The sequence below is a fragment of the Triturus cristatus genome, chromosome 4_2 (assembly GCF_964204655.1).
Source record: "Triturus cristatus chromosome 4_2, aTriCri1.1, whole genome shotgun sequence".
In the NCBI taxonomy this organism is placed as follows: domain Eukaryota; kingdom Metazoa; phylum Chordata; class Amphibia; order Caudata; family Salamandridae; genus Triturus; species Triturus cristatus.
In genome coordinates this window covers 63,528,787-63,552,267 of record NC_140586.1, presented here as the reverse complement: position 1 = coordinate 63,552,267, position 23,481 = coordinate 63,528,787, and the positions used below count along the sequence as shown (strand labels likewise).

Below are 23,481 nucleotides of genomic sequence, written 5' to 3'. Positions count from 1 at the left end.
CACTCTGCAAATGCGCCCCCTGGCCAGTTGTAAGTTGGGGAATTAATTCCCCTTCAATACTGAGGGTCACTGAGGGCCAACTAGCCCAACAGGTATCTCCAGTATGCACCAGGGAGCTGCGTTGCAGACAGGTGTTCTGAGGCCACGCCCCTTTTTACACCTCTATGCAACGCAGCTCTGTGAGGCTTACTGGAGGTACCTAGTGGGCTAGTTTGACCCTAGGGACCCTTAGGATTCAAGGGGACTTAATCTCTCAACTTAGAACGGCCACAGGGCGCATTTATACAGTGGTGAAGGGAGGGGACGGGGCCTGAGGTGACGTGTGCAAACACGCCCTGTGGCACGTTTTAAGTTGGGGAAATAATTCCCTTTCAATCCTGAGGGACCCTGGGGGCCAACTAGCCCACCAGGTGCTTCCAGTAAGCGCCACTGCTCTGCGTTGCAGAGAGGTGGTGCAGGCCGTGCCCCTTTTTACACCTCTCTGCAATGGCGCTTACTGGACGTACCTAGTGGGCTATTTTGCCCCTAGGGACCCTCAGGATTCAAGGGGACTTAATCTCCCAACTTAAAAAACAGCCACAGGGTGTGTTTACACAGTGGGGAAGGGAGGGGATGGGGACTGAGGTGATGTGTGCAAACACGCCCTATGGCCCGTTTTAAGTTGGGGAAATAATTCCCCTTCAATCCTGAGGGCCCCTGGGGCTAACTAGCCCACCAGGTGCTTCCAGTAAGCGCCACCGAGCTGCATTGCAGAGAGGTGGTCCAGGCCGTGCCACTTTTTACACCTCTCTGCAACGCAGCTCTGTGGCACTTACTGGAGGTACCTAGTGGGCTAGTTGGACCCTAGGGACCCTCAGGATTCAAATTAACTTAATCTCCCAACTAAAAACGGCCACAGGGCGTGTTTACACAGTGGGGAAGGGAGGGGATGGGGCCTGAGGTGACGTGTGCAAACACGCCCTGTGGCGCGTTTTAAGAGGTAGTTTTAATCCCCTGCCCTATTATATACGAGGGGCTTACAGAGGAGGTCATGCTAATCACAGGGGACCCAAACGCATAGTGTTCCCTAGTGTATTTAGGTGTTTTCACTGTATTCTGAGTGTCTTTTAACATAGCACTGGCTCTAGGACTGGTTAGTCAGACTCAGTTACCACCAGTATCCGTCTGAAAAAGTTGAGGGTACAGGTGATTTTGCAACAAGGCTTCTTTCTGCTCTTCTATTTGTTCTTTCTGCACGTTATCCTTCTTCCTGCACTTTTCTTCATCTTTGAGGACTTCTGTTGCTTCTTTCTGCATTTCTTTTTTTTCTTTCTGTGCGTTTTTTCTTCTTTCTTCACATGTCCTATCTCTGTAGGCATAGTTAGAAATTAGCATTTAAAAAACCTTTGAAATTCACTGAAAAAACCATGGGTTTCAGGGGAGTTATAGTTAGCTGGACTTTTCACTCGTACAAAACCATTGAAATTCCCCCGTTATAGTTAGTTCAGCTAACTATAACTCGCGCGCCCGCAATGCACTGCTGATGACATCGCATATTACATCACTCATGACATGGTCAGTGACATCACTCATGACATCACTGATGACATCTCAAATGACATCACTGATGACATCACTGATGACATCATCCTTGTGATAGAGTGGCAGACCTCCTCTCCCCCTAATATAACCTTTGATACACACATTCAAAAATAGAAACTAAAATTTTCAAAACAATGGACATACCAATACCAGTTACAACAACCTATTCAGTAATTCTAAGATCCACATTCACACAGACTCATTCACCAACAGTCCTATACAGTCACTCATACATGTACTCACTCATCATATGTACTCATACACCTATACATCCTGTTACACAACGCCACTCATCCATAGAGTTACTCACACACATAGTCACTCATGCTAATAAAGAATCAAATATACATTTACTTGCATATACAGTTATACACCCACCACCACACTTACGTCTACAGAAACTTACACATACATGGGTGCCAATTACGATCCGGCAAAAACCGGGTACGAACCGTCGGACGGAGGCTTTTTTCCGTCCGACTCGTACCCGGTTGTAAAACTTTACAAACATGCAAGTACGATTCGCACGGAAACACCATTTCCGTACGAGTCGTACAAAACACCGACCGACGAAAAGATACATACAAATGTGATCCGGGGAAAACGCCGACGTGACGTCGGGACGCTCTCAGGCCGCGTTTCACGAACCAGGAAGTACGATTCGAACCGACAGCGCTCCGGACGGCAATGTTTTTACGGCACCCGAAAAGTGCCGCAAAAGCGAAGTATGCCGCGATGTGAGTGGAGTTGGGGGCCCGGTACGTGCCGTACCCCCCCAGCCCCCGTGAGTACGCGCCGACCCCCCCCAGCCCACGTGAGTACGCGCCTACCCCCCCAGCCCCCGTGTATGTACGGTGCGTACCCCCCCAGCCCCCGTGTATGTACGGTGCGTACCCCCTGTGTATGTATGGTGCGTACCCCCCGTGTATGTACGGTGTGAACCCCCAGCGCTACGCACCGTACATACACGGGGGGTACGCACCGTACATACGGGGGGGTACGCACCGTACATACACGGGGGGTACGCACCGTACATACGGGGGGTATGCACCGTACATACACGGGGGGTACGCACCGTACATATGGGGGGTACACACCGTACATACACGGGGGGGTTCGCACCGTACATACACGGGGGGGTTCGCACGTACATACACGGGGGTACGCACCGTACATACAGGGGGGTATGCACCCTACATACACGGGGGTACGCACCGTACATACGGGGTGTACGCACCGTACATACGGGGGGGTACGCACCGTACATACAGGGGGGGTTCGCACCGTACATACACAGGGGGTACGCACCGTACATACACGGGGGTTCGCACCGTACATACACGGGGGGTTCGGCGCGTACTCACGGGGGCTGGGGGGGGTACGGCGCGTATGCGGGCACATGTCTCCATGGTTGCTATGGGAGTTCGGTGCGGACGGTGTTTTTTCCATACGGTTGTGACATCGGACTCACGGGATGGATCGTAATTGTGCGGTCGGACTTCACTTTTCACGTTTGTATGGTAAATCGTCCGGGGAGGTGTCGGACACATTTTCCGACCCGAGGACATTTGGGGAATCATTCCCAATGCGACTCGTATGGGCTTTTTACCATGCGAATCGTGATTGCCAGTTTGTACGGCACTTGTACGATTCGTACGGTAAAAAGACCGGATACGAGTCGGACGGGCAATTTTTTTACCGGATCGTGATCGGCACCTTAGCCTTTTAAACAATCACTTATAGAAACACATACTTATTCATACAGGAACTCTTTCAATCTCTCACTGTCACATATACTCACTTATATACACCAATAGTCACATATACTAGTTTAAAATATATGTAGTTACTCATAAAGACACTATTGAGACAGTCATTCACTCACCAACACACCCATGCACACACTCATCCACCCATACAGTCCTGCACACATGCTGTCTTCAACACATACAAACAGGGAGTCACTCATTCATGCACCTATGCACTACGTAATACCCCCCACCGAACCATACAGACACTCAGACACTCATACTGATACTCAAAAAACCAACTAATAACCTATATAGACACTCATGTAGCTACTCACCAACCCATGCAGCCACTTATAAACAAAGTGAGAGACTGATACAGATATTTACATATTTAAACATTACTCACTAAGCCATGTATTCACTAGGATACACGTAGTCAGTTATACAATCAATTTTTCAAAAACAAATCATCCATTTAGACACTTATATACCCATTTATTCTTCCATCGACCTTGAGAACACGCGGAATTGCTTGTTCTGCCCGTTCGCAATGCTTTTTTTCTGTTCGCTAACGCTATTTGCGTGCTCAGGGGGAAATATCTTGCAAACACGCATTTTGAAAGCGCGAACAAGCAAAAAATTCCATGAAACTGCGAATCGTGGACTTTTTGGCAATTCCGTGCTCTCCGCGGAACGCGAAATTACCCAAATACCGCAAATTCCACGAGCAGAACGGTATATACCACCCAGGCCTAATATATATATATATATATGTGTGTGTTGTTTACTTATGATACTGAAACATTGTTCACAGTTCACTGTTGTGCAGTTTGATATTTGATGCCGATGCTTATAATACTGCCACATCGAATAAGATGAAAAAGGTTAATATTTTAAGGTTTATGCAGTTTATCAACAATTGTACATATATTTATAATTGGATATTTATATGTGTCATCCTAGTTGCAACATCTCTTTTTTAAAGCATCACCCCTTTTTTAAGGGTTGGTTTTATCTGGTATTATTTCCGGGTTTAACAAAGAATCTAAGTGATACTGATATTTATATTTTTATTACTTTGCGTCAATTTGCACAAAAGCTAAAATGTAAGAGCTGCTATGTTAACAACATGTTGCCACATTCTACAAAAATGTATTTTTCTATGTCTATGAGGAAGTGCTGGTTCAATTTAGCATTGTCACTTTAAATGTGGAGAGTGTACCTGGTAACGTGTCATGTGTCATTTTATCAAGGTCCCACGAGGATCGAAACGCGTAATGGCAGTGGTGCTGGGCTCACAATAAAGAAAGGAAGCACTGCAAATTTTGGGTTTGCTTCGTCTTTTCCATCACAGGAAGTTAGAGACGAGTCTTCAGGATCTATCTATCTATCTATCTATCTATCTATCTATCTATCTATCTATCTATCTATCTATCTATCTATCTATCTATCTATCTATCTATCTATCTATCTATCTATCTATCTATCTATCTATCTATCTATCTATCTATCTATCTATCTATCTATCTATCTGTCTGTCTGTCTGTCTGTCTGTCTGTCTGTCTGTCTGTCTGTCTGTCTGTCTGTCTGTCTGTCTGTCTGTCTGTCTGTCTGTCTGTCTGTCTGTCTGTCTGTCTGTCTGTCTGTCTGTCTGTCTGTCTGTCTGTCTGTCTATCTATCTATCTATCTATCTATCTATCTATCTATCTATCTATCTATCTATCTATCTATCTATATATATATATATATATTACCTGCTGGCGGTCGGCAGTAGGTAGTTATAGTTAGGACCACGTTTCCATAGGAAATCCGCAACATTCTATTTTGAATAACTTTGGCGCCGGTCGACGAATCCTCGCGAATTTTTCAAAATAGGTGGGGCGCTCCGCTCCTACCCTGAAAGTCTCGGGGGGATTCGTCAAGCGGGGGCTGAGATAAAAGGGGGGTCCCAAAACGCGTTTTTCCCATGCATTTTTCCATAGGACCTTTAGACAGGGCTACAGCCCGAACGGCTGAACAGAATTACTAGAAATTTGGCAGAGAGGTAGTCCTCAGGTCAAGGAAGTGCCTTTTGTAGGTTTGGTGTAAATCTGTTCAGTAGATTCTGAGAAAATAGCCTTTAAATCAATATATATATCTGAGCCAGCTTACGGTGCGCTTACGGTACGCTTACCGTACGCGTACGGTGGCGTGCGCGAGCGCGATTCTGATTGCCTCTTAGATCTTAGTAAACATTCGAATCAGCCGAAACCAGGAAGCGGCGGCCGCCATTTTCTCTCTCGCACTGAGAGTGATTTCTAAAATATAAAGCCCAAAAACATGTAAAGGGGCTGTTTAGATAGCTCCCACACACATAGCCATGTTGAGGGAGTCCCCAAAGATCCCCCAAGGCCAAAAACGGAATTTTTATCTTTTCGGTAATTTCGCCGATTACGCTTACCGTACGCGTACGGTAAAAAATTAAAAAAAATATATAATTATCCACACTCTCTCCACCCCGTGTGCAATTGGTGCCCGCAGGGCACCAATTGTACATGGCTTATTAGAGAAGAGATAAACTAAAATATTAAAAAAAAATAATAATAAAAAAAAAAATTATCCACACTCTCTCCACCCCGTGTGCAAATGGTGCCCGAAGGGCACCATTTGTGCATGGCTTATAAAATATACGAAAAATTAAAATATTACCTTTCAAAACGAAGTGCATCATATGTCCTCCATGTGCGCACGGTGCGCGAAGCGCATCGTGCGTACATGGCCCATCTAGCGTAACGTGGGCACGCGGTGCGCGTAGCGCACCGCGTGCCCACCGTGTGTGCACGGCACTAACTGCGTAAAGTGGGCGCGCGGTGCGCGAAGCACACCGCGTGCTAACTGTGCGCGCACGGTGCGCGAAGCGCACCGTGCGTGCACGGAACGAACTGCGTTAAGTGGGCGCGCACGCCACGAGTGGCGTAAAGTAAATTAGCATTTCAAAAACCGTACAAATTCACTGAAAAAACCATAGGTTTCACACACGTTATAGTTAGGAATTAGCATTTAAAAAACCTTGCAAATTCACTGAAAAAACCATAGGTTTCACACATGTTATAGTTAGCGGAAATTTTACTGATAAAAAACCAATGAAATTCCCCCGTTATAGTTAGTGCAGGCAACTATAACTCACGCGACCGCAATCTTCTGCTGATGACATATGTGTCTTTATGAAAAAAAAATATTTGTAATATATGTATAGCTAAAAATGTATGGAAGAAGACATGGGCAAATAAGTGTCTAAATACAGTATTAGCATCAGCAGAGGATTGCGGTCGCGTGAGTTATAGTTGCCTGCACTAACTATAACGGGGGAATTTCATTGGTTTTTTATCAGTAAAATTTCCGCTAACTATAACATGTGTGAAACCTATGGTTTTTTCAGTGAATATATATATATATATATATATATATATAAATATATATACATATATCTCCAACTAAAATCCTGTCCCTCTGATTGCAGCCCAGAGGGAAACACCACAGGTACGGACCTCCAAACGTATTTCGAAAAGGTTGCATAATATGCAGGCTCACAGTTCCATATTTTTATTCGACCTACACCCAAATGGTACAGACAAGTGTCTGCCCTGTCATTTGAGATGTCATCAGTGATGTCACTGAGCATGTTATGGGTGATGTAATATGTGACTTCATCAGTAGTGCATTGCGGGGGCTCGAGTGATAGTTAGCTCTACTAACTATAACAGCTGAATTTCTTTGGTTTTATACGAGTGAAATATCCAACTAAGTATAACATCAATGAAAGCTATGTTTTTTTCAGGGAATTTCTAAGGTGTTTTAAATGCTAATTTCGAACTATAACGTCCCTAAAACCTATGTTTTTTTCAGTGAATTTCTAAGGTTTTTTTAAATGATAATTTCTAACTATAACGTCCCTGAAACCTATGGTTTTTTCAGTGAATTACTAAGTTGTTTTAAATGCTTATTTCTAACTATAACATCCCTAAAACCTATTGTTTTTTCAGTGAATTTCTAAGGTTTTTTTAAATGATCATTTCTAACTATAACGTCCCTGAAACCTATGGTTTTTTCAGTGAATTACTAAGATTTTTTAAATGCTAATTTCTAACTATAACATCCCTGTAACCTATGGTTGTTTCAGTGAATTTCTAAGATTTTTTTAAATGCTAATTTCTAACTATAACATAGCAGTCGTGTTTTCAGAGTGGTGGAGACAGGTGAGCGTGGCCTTCGAACACCTATTAGCAATCCCACTGTGTGGGATTTACTGGAAGTAACAGGAGGGGTAGTTAGCCCCCAACGTGATACATCAAATTTCAATTCTGTATTCAAGGATGTGGGTTTTACCAATATTTATGGCTTTTTTGAAAAAAACTTTTAATGAATAACTATTTATTTATGTATTTATTTATGTATTTATTTATTAACATACTGCTGCTATTATCATCATTATGATTTTCAGCTTTAACTATGTTTACCAATGCTTGTTTTCTATGTATTCAAATGGGAAGAGGAATAATATTTGTGATAGACCTGAAAAGTAATTGCAAATACGGTGAATGACACATTCGCATTGTACAGAGGCCCCTTCTATATATATATATTATCTACTGGCGGTCGCCAGTAGATAGTTATAGTTAGGACCGTGTTTCCATAGGAAATCCGCAACATTCTATTTGGAATAACTTTGGCGCTGATTGACAAATCCTCGCGAAATTTTCAAAATAGGTGGGGCGCTCCGCTCCGCTCCTTTCCTGAAAGTCTTGGGGGGATTCGTCAAGTGGGGGCTGAGAAAAAGGGGGGGTCCCAAAACGCGTTTTCCCAATGCATTTTTCCATAGGACCTTTAGTCCAAGCTACAGCCCAAACGGCTGAACAGAATTACTTGAAATTTGGCAGAGAGGTAGCCCTCAGGTCAGGGATGTGCCTTTTGAAGGTCTCGTGTAAATCTGTTCAGTATTTCCTGAGAAAATAGCATTTAAAACCATATATATATCTATAGGCGCGCACCGTGCGCGCACGGTACGAGCACCCTAATGTGCGCGAGCGTAATTCTGATTGGTTGTTAGTTTTCAGTCAACGTTCGAATCGGTCGAAATCAGGAAGTGTCAGCCGCCATTTTGTTTGTTGTCAGTGCGAGAGTGGAAAAGGAAGGTGGCGAACGTGAAAAGGAGGCAGGGTGGACAGTTCCTGACCCCCTAGCCTTGGTCAGGGGGACACAGAAGGACCCCCAAGGGCCAAAAAAGATTTTTTTTTTTTCGAAAAATAGCGGAGTGGGCGCAGCATGTGCACGGTAGAAACGGAAAAAATTCCACGAAGTTCGCGAAACATGCGCGCACGGTGCGCGCAAGCTGAAAAATACCCCCCCAAAAAAAAAAAACATACATAAATTAGCATTTAAAAAACCTTTGAAATTCACTGAAAAAACCAAATGTTTCACACACGCTATAGTTAGGAATTAGCATTTCAAAAACCTTGCAAATTCACTTAAAAAACCATAGGTTTCACACATGTTTTAGTTAGCAGGACATTTCACTCGTGAAAAACCAATGAAATTCCCCCGTTATAGTTAGTGCAGGCAACTATAACTCACGCGACCGCAATTTACTGCTGATGACGTCAGATATTACATCACTGATGACATATGTGTCTTTCTGTAAAATAAATATTTGTAATATATGTATAGCTAAAGATTAATGGAAGAATACATGGGTAAATAAGTGAAAAAAAACAATGATGTAATATCTGACGTCATCAGCAGTGGATTGCGGTCGCGTGAGTTATAGTTGCCTGCACTAACTATAACGGGGGAATTTCATTGTTTTTTTTCGAGTGAAATGTCCTGCTAACTATAACATGTGTGAAACCTATGGTTTTTTAAGCGAATTTGCAAGGTTTTTGAAATGCTAATTCCTAACTATAACGTATGTGAAACCTTTGGTTTTTTCAGTGAATATATATATATATATAACAGCTTAGGCAATTAGAGACAAAATTAATTTCAGAGTTCGACTGCAAATGGCCTAACGGTTTAAACACTACATATGATATGCATAATTGTATATAATTGAGAAGGACATATTTAAAAACTGGCTTTAACTGTTATTTCCAATATGTCTAGATATAGTAAAGCAATTTGTAAATATTGAAGAAACATTGATGAAGTAAAAATTTCCTGTATTTTCCCTCATGATCTGATTTTAATGAAAAAAGATTCTTTTAAATGCATTTTTGTAGGAATTTTTGGATGTTTTTAAGAGTATTTTGGCCCTGGTGGACATTGTACTGTTATTGATATACAGATTTTTATATATAATTTTTGCATTTATAGTAGACCAATTATGTATATAGTTAAATGTTGTCTATTTGAGCACTTTATTTTTGCACTCTTTTGCACACTTTAGCACAGGGTTTTACACAAGGAGAACAGTAGAAAAAAAGTAGAAAGAACATAATGGTGCATATATAAAGCTTAACACATGACCATACAAGGATTTATCCAGTGAAATGAGATTTGATAAGACTGCATTCTGATAGCATTTGATGGATTTATCCAGTTATATATATATTTTTCACTAAATTAATGTTAGTGAAAAAGGAAAAAAGAAAATAAGCTATTTACACATATTTATATGGAATTTTAATGGATGTATATGTTTAAAAATGAAATGTATATGTGATATAAATATATGCATGTGGATTTAGACATAACTGTACAAATCAACTAGAATGCAGTCTTTCCTCTGTATCTATGATCATGTGACCTGTGATGTTGGTCAAGGGGTGTGTCCACTTTAGAAAGTAAAAACCAAGACGGCATGTTTGCATTTTGCACGTGAACAAGGGCTTTTCAGCCCGAAACGCGTTGTGTTGGGTCTCAATAAACTAGACTTTGCCTGAAGTTCTGTGGGGTCTGTGCCTCCTTCTTCGCCGTACCGCCGCTGTCAGGGAATCGGAAGTGGCAGGAGCAGTTAAGCTTGGATATATATATATATATATATATATATATATATATATATATATATATATATATATATACATATATATATATTTGCAAGCACTCTTATACTCCGCGATTCTGCCACCAGCCACGGAAAAAGAGCACGGACCACAATCCTTAAAGATCGAAGTTTTTTAATGTCCTTAGGTTACATCCACAGAGTAGCAGCCATTACGCGTTTCGTCCCTGCTGGGGGACTTGATCACATGACGCTGAACCACCAGTTGTGTTGCACTTTTAAAGGGGGTAGGGCAACATGAGTTTCAACAGTTTTTTTTCACAAATGAAACATTTGAAACTTTACTCACAGTCAGTTAATTTCATCATTGTCCGAGTCTTTAACGTATCAGTTCTTTCGAGTTAGTATATAGATTATAATAACGATTTAAATATCAGAATAAGCGATCGTATGTTCATCATGTCATGTTTAGAAAGATTAAAATCTTCCGAATAAATATATAAATATATATAAATATGTAAACATGTAGAAATAAAATCTTATATAAATACCTCATATATATAGACATATAGACATGTATAAAAACATATAAATGTATGAATAAATATATAGTATAAATACGTAAATGCAAAGAAATCCGAGTGTAAGATTATAAAATACATCACAATTTAAAATTCAATATTACAATTCATTTTGTCTACCATGACCCCTGTTGACTAATTGTGATAGCATATTGGGAGCCACGGTTCTCTACGTTTGATGATCACAGACTCGAAAGACTAAAAAAGAATGGAAAAAAGGGGGACAGATTAGATTGCCCATTGTAGAATCATCCCCGATATGTTTTGTCACATTGAAATAATTATTATTTTTTTGTGATTTTCAACTTATTATTTGATTTTTTTTTTTTTTTAAATTTTTGGTATCTACTTAGATATTAGTGATGTTGTGCTAAAAAGTGCTTGAATTTCAAACTTCTAAAAAAGTGACAAGTGATGATTAAATATATGTAAAAATATGTGTATAGTAATATAAAAATATTATATATAAAAAAAGAGACCCAAGAGAGGAAAAAAGCAGTTTTAAAAAATATTATTAGTAGCTTCATAGTAACTATGATGTTGACAAATATATGTATAGTAACTTGCTACTAGGGCTTGAAAATAAAGTGAGGTGCAGGTCAACAAGGGATCCTCTTTCAAAGCTTGAATTAGATTAAATTCTCATTGCAGTAAGGAAAATCAAAGAACTGTTGTTATGTATGTAAAAATGTGTGTATCAGGGATTTTACATAACTTGGTGTACATGTTTACAGGCTAGCGTGTAGCTCCTCCGAGCTATTCAATCCATGTGGATATTTGCTGTCTAGATTGAGAATGTAATACATTTCCAAAACTCTAAGTGATTTTTCACGGTCACCCCCTCTTTTGTTTTTGGGGACAGAGTCAATGAGAAAGTAACTTAAATCCTTAGGGTTACCCTCATGGATTTCTTGAAAATGACGTGCCACTGGATATGCCTGGTCGTGGTTTTTGATGGCACGAATGTGTTGTAATATTCTCTTGTGCCAGGGAGAATGGTACTCCCTATGTACCTTAGTTTGCATGTACACTCCAAAACATAAATTACATGGTCAGATTTACAGTTCAATGATTTGGTAATTTCCCTGTTGGGTCCCCCGAAGGGTGTGGTGTAATTAGTTGTGGAGATTCCATATTCACAGGCCTTGCAGATCCTGCATTTGAGGAATCCCCCATATATATATATATATATATATATCCCAAAACGCGTTTTCCCCATGCATTTTTCCATAGGGACCTTTAGTCGAAGGTACAGCCCGAACGGCTGTACAGAATTACTTGAAATTTGGCAGAGAGGTAGTCCTCAGGTTAGGGAAGTGCCTTTTGCATATCTGATGTCAATCTGTTCAGTATTTCCTGAGAATATTGCATTTAAAAGTACATAAATATCTCTATGCGCGCACCGTGCGCACGTGCGTGAGCAAAATTCTGATTGGTTGTTAGATGTCAGTAAACATTCGAATCGGTCGAAATCAGGAAGTGTCGGCCGCCATTTTGTCTGTTGCACTGAAAAGGAAAGGTGGAAAAAAGGTGGAAAACGTGAAAAGGGGGCAGGGAAGAGAGTTCCTGACCCCCTAGCCTTTGTCAGGGGGTCCCTGAAGGTGAGAAAAAACATTTTATTTTCTGACCAAAAAATCGCGAGGTGCGCGCACGGTGAAAAACCCATAAAAAGAATTTAAAAAAACAGTTTATAATTTTAAAGAAGATATTAACTATGCTGTTCAACTTTATCCAAATTAAAAAAAAATAAAAATAATACATACATAAATTAGCATTTAAAAAACCTTTGAAATTCACTAAAAAAAACATAGGTTTCACACATGTTATAGTTAGGAATTAGCATTTAAAAAACCTTGCAAATTCACTTAAAAAACCATAGGTTTCACACACGTTATAGTTAGGAATTAGCATTTAAAAAATCAGGCAAATTCACTTAAAAAACCATAGGTTTCACACATGTTATAGTTAGCTGGACATTTCACTCGTAAAAAACCAATGAAATTCCCCCGTTATAGTTAGTTCAGGTAACTATAACTCACGCGACCGCAATCCACTGCTGATGACGTCAGATATTACATCACTGATGACATATGTGTCTTTCTGTAAAATAAATATTTGTAATATATGTATAGCTAAAGGTTAATGGAAGAATAAATGGGTAAATAAGTGTCTAAATACAGTGATGTAATATCTGACGTCATCAGCAGTGGATTGCGGTCGCGTGAGTTATAGTTACCTGAACTAACTATAACGGGGGAATTTCATTGGTTTTTTACGAGTGAAATGTCCAGCTAACTATAACATGTGTGAAACCTATGGTTTTTTAAGTGAATATATATATATATATATTCACTTAAAAAACCATAGGTTTCACACATGTTATAGTTAGCTGGACATTTCACTCGTGAAAAACCAATGAAATTCCCCCGTTATAGTTAGTGCAGGCAACTATAACTCACGCGACCGCAATCCTCTGCTGATGATATTACATCACTGTATTTAGTCACTTATTCACCCATGTCTTCTTCCATTAATCTTTAGCTATACATATATTACAAATATTTATTTTTCAGAAAGACACATATGTCATCAGCAGAGGATTGCGGTCGTGTGAGTTATAGTTGCCTGCACTAACTATAACGGGGGAATTTCAGTGGTTTTTCTCGAGTGAAATGTCCAGCTAACTATAACATGTGTGAAACCTATGGTTTTTTAAGTGAATTTGCAAGGTTTTTAAAATGCTAATTCCTAACTATAACGTGTGTGAAACCTATGTTTTTTTCAGTGAATTTGTACGGTTATTTAAATGCCAAGTTATTAATATATATATATATTTTTATTTTACCGTGCGTGCACCGTGCGCGCACGGTGCGTTTCGCGCACCGTGCACGCGCGGTGGGCACGCGGTGCGCGAACGTTGCGCACCGTGTGCGCACGGTCCGAACTGCGTAAAGGGGCGCGTGCCCACTTTACGCAGTTCGGACCGTGCGCGCACAGTGCGCAACGTTCGCGGAATGTTTTCCGTTTCCACCGTGCGCGCACGTTGCGCGCACTCCGCGATTTTTCGTGAAAAAAATAAAAACCTTTTTTGGCCCTTTGGGGTCCTTCTGGGACCCCCTGACAAATGCTAGGGGGTCAGGAACTGTCCAGCCTGCCCCCTTTTCACGTTCTCAACCTTTGTTTTTCACCCCCTCAGAGTGCGAGAGACAAAATGGCGGCCGACACTTCCTGGTTTCGACCGATTCGAATGTTTACTAAGATATAACAACCAATCAGAAATGCGCACGCGCACGGCAGGGTGCGCGCACCCAGCGCACACCGTGCGCGCGTATAGATATATATATGCTTTTAAATGCTATTTTCTCAGGAAATACTGAACAGATTTACACCAGACCTGCAAAAGGCACTTCTTTGACCTTATGGCTACCTCTCTGCCAAATTTCACGTAATTCTGTTCAGCTGTTCGGGCTGTAGCTGCGACTAAAGTCCCTATGGAAAAATCCATGGTGAAAATGCGTTTTGGGACCCCCCCTTTTTCTCGGCCCCGCTTGACGAATCCCCCCGAGACTTTCAGGGAAGGAGCGGAGCGGAGCGCCCCATTAGTTTTGAAAATTTCGCGAGGATTCGTCAACCGGCGCCAAAGTTATTCAAAGTAGAATTTTGAGATTTCCTATGGAAACTCGGTCCTAACTATAACTATCTACTGGCGACCGCCAGTAGATAATATATATATATATATATATATATATATATATATATATATATATATATATATATATATACGTAAGCACCTATGTTGTAATGATGCCCACCTTTTAATTATAACTAATGTACATTCTGCTGCATAACATCCTCTAGGTACTCCCTATTATTGGCATCGTCTTGTGTGTATATCCCCTTGCCCCTAGCAGTGTTACAATTGTTGTAGAGTAAGTATTATTACCATAAACACCATCTTGTTTAGCTGGTTGTCTGTTTTCAATTATTCATACACCTTGCATAAATTGCCTTGCTGCCCCATTATTCTATTGATGATAGTTTCCCTCGACCTTCTTTTCCCTTACTGTTACTTAACTTTGCTGAATGTGTGCCTGCTTTGGAGTGTGATTCTTTAATATTTTGTTTTGTGTCCCTTCTATTATGCCATTTCTAAGCTAGCGGCCTTCCTTTTTCTGCCAGCTTGCCCTTTGATTAATTCCACATTTCCTTATTTGTGCCTGCCAGCCTCGTTATTATTTTAAGTATTTGCCGTACATTTTATTTTTTATTAAAAACTTCTGGCACACTGACTCTAATAATTTGCACACATTGATTATTTTGCCTTGCTGCCCCATCACTATGTGGATAACAGCCTCTCTCACCCCACTTTTTTATCCCATCTTCTTTTTTACCCTCACTTCTCCTTGACATCGCTGCGTGTTCACCTGCTTTGGAGCGCGATTCTTTGATCCTTTATATGGTATCCTTTTGCTTATGCCATATCCAAGTGAGCGCCTACCACCCCGTTATGCCGGCTTGCACTTTATTTAATTCCACAATTCCTTATCCCTACCTCCTTTCCCTATCATTTAAATTCCATTATTTGCTGCTTACCTTTCATTTTAATTCATTTATTCATAAACTCCCTGTTGGACCTGCGATGGGCAAGCCCAGCACAAAGGGGGGTAGCTTGGCTTGAGTGACAAGGCGGTAGAAGGCTGTTGTGTTAAGCCGGCTATGACCAAATAATAACTCCCTGCACACCACATAAAAAGAAGGACACCACACCACTGTTATAGAAAAATACGTTTCGTTTATGTAAAAGTTCTCTGGGTTGGAAGAAGTTCAATTAGTTAATCACATTCACCTTTCTTACATGGGTTTGATTAGCTGTGTGCTGGTTGCGTAGGAATAAATGGATGGACTCTAATAAATAAATATACTGGATAAATATCAGGATTCAATACATTTGGAATAAATATCAGCAATGACTGGAATAAATATCAGCAAAACATCACAGTTGCATAGCAAGTTAGATACCGATCGTTTCACATAAATATCTCAGGGTCATACTGGTATCGCTGCCACCAATTAATCACTTTCAGGGTAAACACATTTAGATTGCCATTTAATGCGGAATGCGCGCTCTTACAGTTTTTGAAGTGTTCACGGGTTCGGGCTCTCTGGGCACAAGATACTCGTGATAATCCTTTAGTTGCACTTAAAGCATATTGCGCGTGTATCTGGAAAATAAAGACATACAATGACTACGGCAATTACACTCCGCGGCCAGCCGTTTTAATACTACTGCGGCCGGAGGAGTCTGTGCGCTTCTGTCAACGCAGGCGGGGTCTCCGAAGGCGGCTTCAGTTCACGAGTCCTCAGACCGTCGAACGGGCTGCCGGAGGGGTCAAACTACCTGCGCGCACAGTTCAAAATTGGAGCCGCACCTCAGTCCCGGAACAATGCGGCAACTTCAGAGGAAGAGACGGTCCCACCTCACTTTAGCTGCGCCAGTAAGTGCTCCAGTCAGTATGGCCCTTCTCCCAAGGGCGAAGGGGGGTTCCAGCGGCTCTGCGATCCTCCCTCCGATCTCACTCACGGGGGGGCTCCCGCCCACAACAACAGTCCCCAAGTCACTTGGGCAGGGCAGAGACGGTACTCTCGCCCAAATGAAGGCCAGCCTTTCCCCGCCCCAGCGCAGCACCTCACCTTCTGTCCACGATCAGCGCTTCGACGGCGGTGGGTTCGGAGACGTCCGAACGCCCGCCAGGAGGCACTTAAGTTGAAGGGGCCCTGTCAAGGGTCGCAGTCGCGATCTCACCACGGGGAGGCTCTAACTATGGCCAAAGTCTCTGAGGGGCAATTGGGCACTCGCTGGCCAGGCGCTGAAGGCGAGAGGTCACTGCTCGCGCTTCTGACTAGAACGCCAGTCAGGGTCCACGCCAACAACCTCGGCTGTACTTCTGCCTGCGCTATCAGCTGCCTCGGGGGGGGGGAACAGGGCAGGTGTCAATCTGGTGTCAAGTCCTCTTCTATGTTTCTTCTCTTCTCCACTTTTTCTCATCATGGCCGCCAGGGACTGGGCCTTTTATAGCCAGTGCCCTGGGGTGCCAGCACGAGCCAGAAGGTTCTAGAACCTTCCCTGGTTGTGTCAATGACATGGCCCTTCCAAGGTGTCTTTTTGGTCATTAGGAGCCACCATACTGGGCTTCCTAAGGCAGCCATTTTGTGTACTTGTAACTTCTGAGGGGATTCCTGTCAGGTTTGCAGGTTACACAGAGTGCGCCAAAACCTCCAAAGGGTCAGAGGTCAGAAGGACTCCAATGGGAGTCACTCTCATAGGGGACAATGGTGTCCACCATTTTAGGGTTGACAACCTCAGTGTGTAATGCCACCAGTTCCGTCAGGCGCCTTGTACATAGGTGCCAGGAACTTGGTGAGCAACTGAGCGTCAAGGAGCATCTAGCCCCATGGGACAACACACAAAAAGGTCCTGGTAGACAAATAAAAAGCGACAAATTTTAGGAGGCACGGGGGAACAAAATAAATCATGGTGTGAGGGGACTCTCAGAAGCAGACAGGTCTAACACTCCCTTTAAGTTTTTAATTTTGCTGCATGACATCGCTGTATGCACGCACCCTGCCCTCCCTTTACTAAGTGCGAGTCCTTGAGTTGTATACCTTAATCCTTGACATCATAGAGGTAGTGGTTGCAATCTCCTGATACTGCCGCTCCTCTCCCATTTTTATGATCTTCTGCTTATTCCGTAGGCCTGGAATGCATGCATTCCAGGCCTCGCTTTTAGCTCCATCAGTGTCTTGAGGAAGAGAGGTTCTGCAGCTTCACTTGGATACTGACGAAGATGCGAGACTGATGCCTATGGCCCACCTCCTTTTCTACGTGCACAGCAAACATTGTCTCCCGCATTGATTGTTTGTATAACGGTGCTTATGTATTGAAAAGACACTTTCCTCATTGAGGTTGCTGTGCTCAGCCCTACCCCCCATCCTGCCAGCACATGGCCCATTCAGTTGTGTGACTGGCTTTCCAAAAGTGTTATTTTCAAAATAGTAATCAAAAACCTGACTTTACCATTAAATATCTTTTTCCCAAAGACAGCAATTATGACATAGCTACCTGCTCCCAACTGGAAATTACAGCTTATTAAATGTAATAAGGAATCTTCAATGTTATCCTATTGGAGTGGTAGGCCTCGTAGAAGTGAAACACAAATTTAGGAGTTTTTCACAACCAGGACATGTAAAACTAAAAAGTAAATGTCCAACCTTTTACTTACACAGTACCCTGCCCTATGGACTACCTAGGCCCTACCTTATGGGTTACATATATGTAATTAAAGGGGAGTGTAATGCTTGGCAAAGAGGTTTTAAAGCCAAGTTGACATGGCAGTTTAAAACTGCATTCAGGCTGCAGTAGCAGGCCTGGGACATGTGTTAAGGTGCTAATTAAGTGGGAGGACCAATAAGTGATTCAGGCCCACTGGTAGCATTTAATTTACAAGCTGGGACTTATGGTATACCACTCTACAAGGAACTTATAAGAAAATTAAATATGTCAATTGGGTTTAAGCCAAGTCAACCATGTTTTAGGGGAGTGAGCACAAGCCCTTTTAATACTGGTTAGCAATGGTAAAGTGCACATAGTCCCAAGTCAACCAATCAATGAATCAAAGCTATTTGTACAGTGCGCAGCTATCTCGACTGATGCATACCTGTGCTCAAAGTGAGATTGAAGAATAGACTTGGTCAGCACAATCTAAATTTGATTAAAGAGCCATGTTTTTAAAACTTTCCTAAATCCCTGTTCCGTCTCGGCCATGCGAACGTGGGTGAGCAGGGAGTTCCACAAATTAGCTGTCTGAGCCAAGAATGACATGCCACCTTGTCGAACTTTGGCAAACTTCGGAATGTGAAGGAGTCGCATGTGGTTAGATCTAAGGTCTCGCTCCTGATGGTACAGGCTAAGTCTATTCCTGAGATAGTTTGGGCCTATGCCCCTTAAGGTTCTGAAAGCAAATGTCAGGGCTTTAAACTTAGCCCTCTAGGGAACTGGAAGCCAATGAAAATGCCTCAGATGGGGGGGAGAAGTGATTGCGAAAGGGACCCGACAGATGAGCCTAGCATTCTGCATTGTTTGTAATCTATGGATCAGAAAAGCTGGAAGCCCCAGATATAAGCTATTGGTGTAATCCAAATGTGAGGTCACCAACGCATGGGCTCTTTGGTCTCCTCTGGGAGAAAACGCAATAGCTTTCTGACAGATCTTAACTTAAGAAAGCAGGATGAAGAAATATGCTGGATTTGGGTCGCAAAAGAGAGATCGGAGTCAAATCTAATTCCTAGATTTCTGACAGACCAAACTGCTGTCGGTGGGGGATTCAATTCAGAAGGCCGCCAAAGACTGGAAAGAGGGGGCGTCAACGGACTAAAAAAGAGCACTCAGTATTGTGCGCATTCAGTTTCAAAAAGTTGCTGTTCATCCATTTTGATATATCTTGTAAGACCTCTTTGCCATGAAAACCAAAATGGCTTCATCTCTTCAACAAGGTAGAATAAGCTACCGTGTCAAATGCTGCTGAAAGATCAAGCAGCACTACTATAGTGGAAGCGCCACCATCCAACATCTCTCTGACCATTTTAGACTCTTCCAGTAGAACGGTCTCCATGCTATACCCTGCACGGAAGCCAAATTGTGTGTCATGCAACAAACCATTGGCTTCTACAAAGGGGGATAGTTAGCGATGAACCAGCTTTTCAAAGTTTTCGTGGGTGCTGATTGCAATGATTTGAATCTAAAATTGTTAATCACCCCCGGGTCCGCATTGGGCTTCGTGAGCAGTGGCAGCAGGAACGCCTGTTTCCATATGGCAGGAATATGCCAGATTTCAGAGAGGGATTCCAGACTTGTTTCAAAAATGGATTTACGCTGAAAGCAACCACTCTAAGAAATTGAGGCGGGCAGGGATCCTCTAGGAGTCAGACTTACAATTCAATACCTCCTCAAGTAAGTCCTTTTCAGAGATTGGAAAGAATTCCGGAAAAAAAACAAAGGGTTATTGGATGATGGGACAGTTCCTTCTAAACAAACTTCTGGCGGGAACATACAGTACAGCTTTTGACGTTTTTTATTCGAAAAAATCAGAGAGGCTAGTACAGAGAGCAGGGGAAGGATGAAAGGTACTTTTCATAACTTCCGGTGTGGTAAAAGATTTTACAATATAAAAACATTTCTTTAGAGAAGGTCTCTATACACCTCGAGAAGTACTCTCTCATCTTATGTCAAATAAGTTTGCAACATTTTTTAAGGGCCTCCTTATAGGTGAGTTTCCCTGTGAGATTGTAAGACCTTCTCCAGCTGTGCTCCAACCTCTTGCAGAGGCTTTTCTCTGCTCTGAGTTTAGCAGATTACCAACGAGTGGAAAGCTTAGCTCTAGTGGCTACAAATGTTTATAAAAGGGCAAGAGTGTCCAGTGCATTAGAAGATCCATAGATTAACCCCTTCCATGCTCATGACGGAACGGTTCCGTCATGAGCCACGGTTGAGCTGTGCTCATGACGGAACCGTTCCGTCATGAGCCCGCCCGCGCTCGAACCCTTCAGCACCGCGGCGGAATTCGCCCAGCGCTGAAGGGGTTAAAGAGGATGGAATCACTGTCGGGATTACCCGTAAGCGGAGGCAAGATCAATTGAAGAGGGGGCCCAAAGGTCTCCTTTGTAACTTTTTGCCAGTTCCTCCTTTTTTCAGATGTTTTGCGACTCATTGACTGGTTGCCCTCATCATAAAAGCTGAGCAGAACAAGAAAATTATCCATCCATAGCAGATGTACGGAGGCCTCAATTAGCCGACTGGTGATGTTAGAAAAAATTAAGTCCAATATATGGCCCGCTCTATGGGTAGAGGAGGTAACTGACTGGGTTAGGTTGAGGCCGGCTAAAGTTAGAGTTAGCTGAGACACCTGAGGGCAGTTTGGGACATCAACATGCTTGTTAAAATCTCCCAGAATTGTAAATCTGGTCCATTGTAACATCAATTAGGCAATGGCATTTCATAGTTCTGGAAGATAACTATTCAAGTAGTCCTGGGGCTTATAAAACAGCATACCAGCAAAAGAAAAGGAGGGAGTAAGTTTGATAAAAAAAATAAGGCCCTCAATGTTACCGATTTGACCCAGCCTAGATGTAGAAACCTCCCACGTATCCCTCAGGACAATGGCTATGCCCCCCTCCCACCCTGTCTCCACCCCGGTTGGCACACAAAATCCGTTATCCCGGAGGAATAGCCAGGGCTAGATTCTAGCAATCCTTCAACCACATTTCTGTGAGAAACATAAGATCCCAAGTGTTGTCAGGTAAGGAGAGCCATATATCAGCCAAGTGTTTTGGGAGTGACCTGCAGTTAATGAGACAAGCTCTGACACTCACTGTTCGGTTAGGAGTCTCAGTAGACGGAACACCTCCCTCCTCAGCATTGGAGGAGGCCCATAGACCAAAAGTGCAGGCCTTACACCGGTAATCTGAGCATCTCACATCAGGGTTAGTAAGCACGGTATTATAGCAAGGACTGCAATTCAAAGCCGGGAGTGCTTCTCTAGACCACATACCAGAATGTTCTTTTGGAAATTGGGCAGTGTGGGTGGTGCTGGACGCCATCCAGACACTGACGGGCACAGGTGGGCTTGCCATTGGCACGCTTGCAAAGCACCCACTGCGCGCGTCCACGGAATGGATTTCCTTTAATAAAGACTTTGGAACTGGTCTCTAACAGCTAGACCGCTGACCCAAGTAAGATGGCACCCAAAAATGGCCCTGCTGAGCGGAGAAAAATGGCGCTCTGCTCGGTGCCTGCACAAAGTTAAAAATGCCCCCAAGAGTGCACTGTGCAACACACAAATAGTGCAATGAAAACAGCTCAAATAAGTTCAGCACAATGGAGGTGGAGAGGCAAAAAGTTTGGGGGAAGACCACCCTAAGGCTGACATGCCTAACAGAATACCAGATAGGAAGACTTCCTAATTGAAGTTCAAAACATTACAGTATCAGCAGACCACAGCTGATGCTGGAACAAGTGTGCCATTGGCTAAGATTAATTTAAGCATTCCATGCATCACCTTGTTGTTTTTGCATTTGCTGCCCTAAGTGCATTGAGTATGCCCAGACATGTGTCCTGGGTTCTCTGTGCCTCTGGAACCAAGCTATGCCTGGCCTGGCAGTTCTGACTAGCCAGTTTCTATGAGGAGCAGGGTGAAAACTGATTTGCATATGGCTGGGTCCAAATTGAGGTGGCAAGGTGGGCGGAAAATTATGCATTGGGATGCAGCCCGAGTGACTGCCAGTGGCTGAGATTAATTCAAGCATTCCATCCATCACCTTGTTGTTTTGGGAACAAGTAGTCAGTCACATGAAAAACTCCAGATGAAAATATCTTACATCAATAGTTCAGGGATGAGCTGTTTGTTACCACACTATTGAACAGTGCTGTATAGTTTTTTGTGCACATCTTAAATACCCTTCATTACATTTATTCATGCATACAAGGAAGCCAAGTTATTGCTAATCTGCATCTTAATATTGAGTTTTTTCTTGGTACTCATTGCTGACATTCTTCTTATAAAACCATTGCTCTTTCAAATAAGAGGCCGACTTGCATGTTTTCATTTTGAGTATTTTAACTGTATTTTTAGCTGTTCTGTCTTTTCATTTAATTTAGGAAGCGACATGGTGGAGGCTGAGTATAGTGACATCTGTATCGTAACATCACCGTATAAAATCCTCTTCACCAAAACATCTAAGTACTTCAAGCCCACCATGCCCTTTGAATTTAAGGTAAGATGAATTCTGTTAAAAGCCTGTGTTCTGTCCATTCCTTATATCCACTTTTGGAGTATTAGCTCAGTCCAAATTCAGTGTGTAAACTTTCTTGAACTAAGAGCTTTAAACAGCAGACTCCTATCAGCCAAATTTTGATTCATGTGTCTGTCTCTAGTCTTCTGTACAATTAGGTATCAGTTTGCTCGGTTAGCAAGTAACCAGCCTCGTGCCTAACTTCTTGTAGGGTCTCATTAATCTTACCTCTATACATATGCCTGCCTTCTGTGAAGTGGCCATTGCTTTGTGACAAACACAGTATATTGTGATCAAAGGTCCAGATGTGGAGGGGCCTTATATCAACAGCTGGGAGCACGAGGTTTGAAGCATTATTTTATTCACTTAGAAAAGTCAGGCTGAGTAACAGGGCCACTACAGTCATGTTTTCCAACTTTTGGTATCAACAGAGGTAGAAGTAGCAGATTGAAAGATAAATATCAAGGGGGCCACACCCTTCCCTTGTTTAAAATAAGGTTGAGGTCTCATTTGGCTGAGCCTTTATTTCCTGGCCTTGAAGACATGCTGGAGATATGAGGGTAATGGTACAAATTGGTGACCAGCGTTTCTTTCTCTGTACATGAGTCTTGTACCTTGTCTAAGGCATTCATGCCAAGTGAATTTCACACTTCTAAGTAGTGTGTATGTGCTTCTACTAGGCCTGGGTGGAGGTTGCAGAGTTTCACTATGCAAAACTCCATTAATTGACCTAAAACTCCACTGTGCT

At 42.4% G+C, this 23,481-nt stretch overlaps 1 protein-coding gene across 1 annotated transcript in view; it reads left to right on the top strand.

Annotated features, from left to right (window-relative positions):
• LOC146832981 (complement C3-like) overlaps nt 1–23,481 on the top strand; it is a 1,056,379-nt gene that overhangs the window by 167,404 nt on the left and 865,494 nt on the right. The window contains exon 10 of the mRNA XM_085600524.1: nt 22,600–22,715. Within this exon, the coding sequence (XP_085456650.1) occupies nt 22,600–22,715 (116 nt within the window). The remainder of the gene's footprint in view (nt 1–22,599; nt 22,716–23,481) is intronic.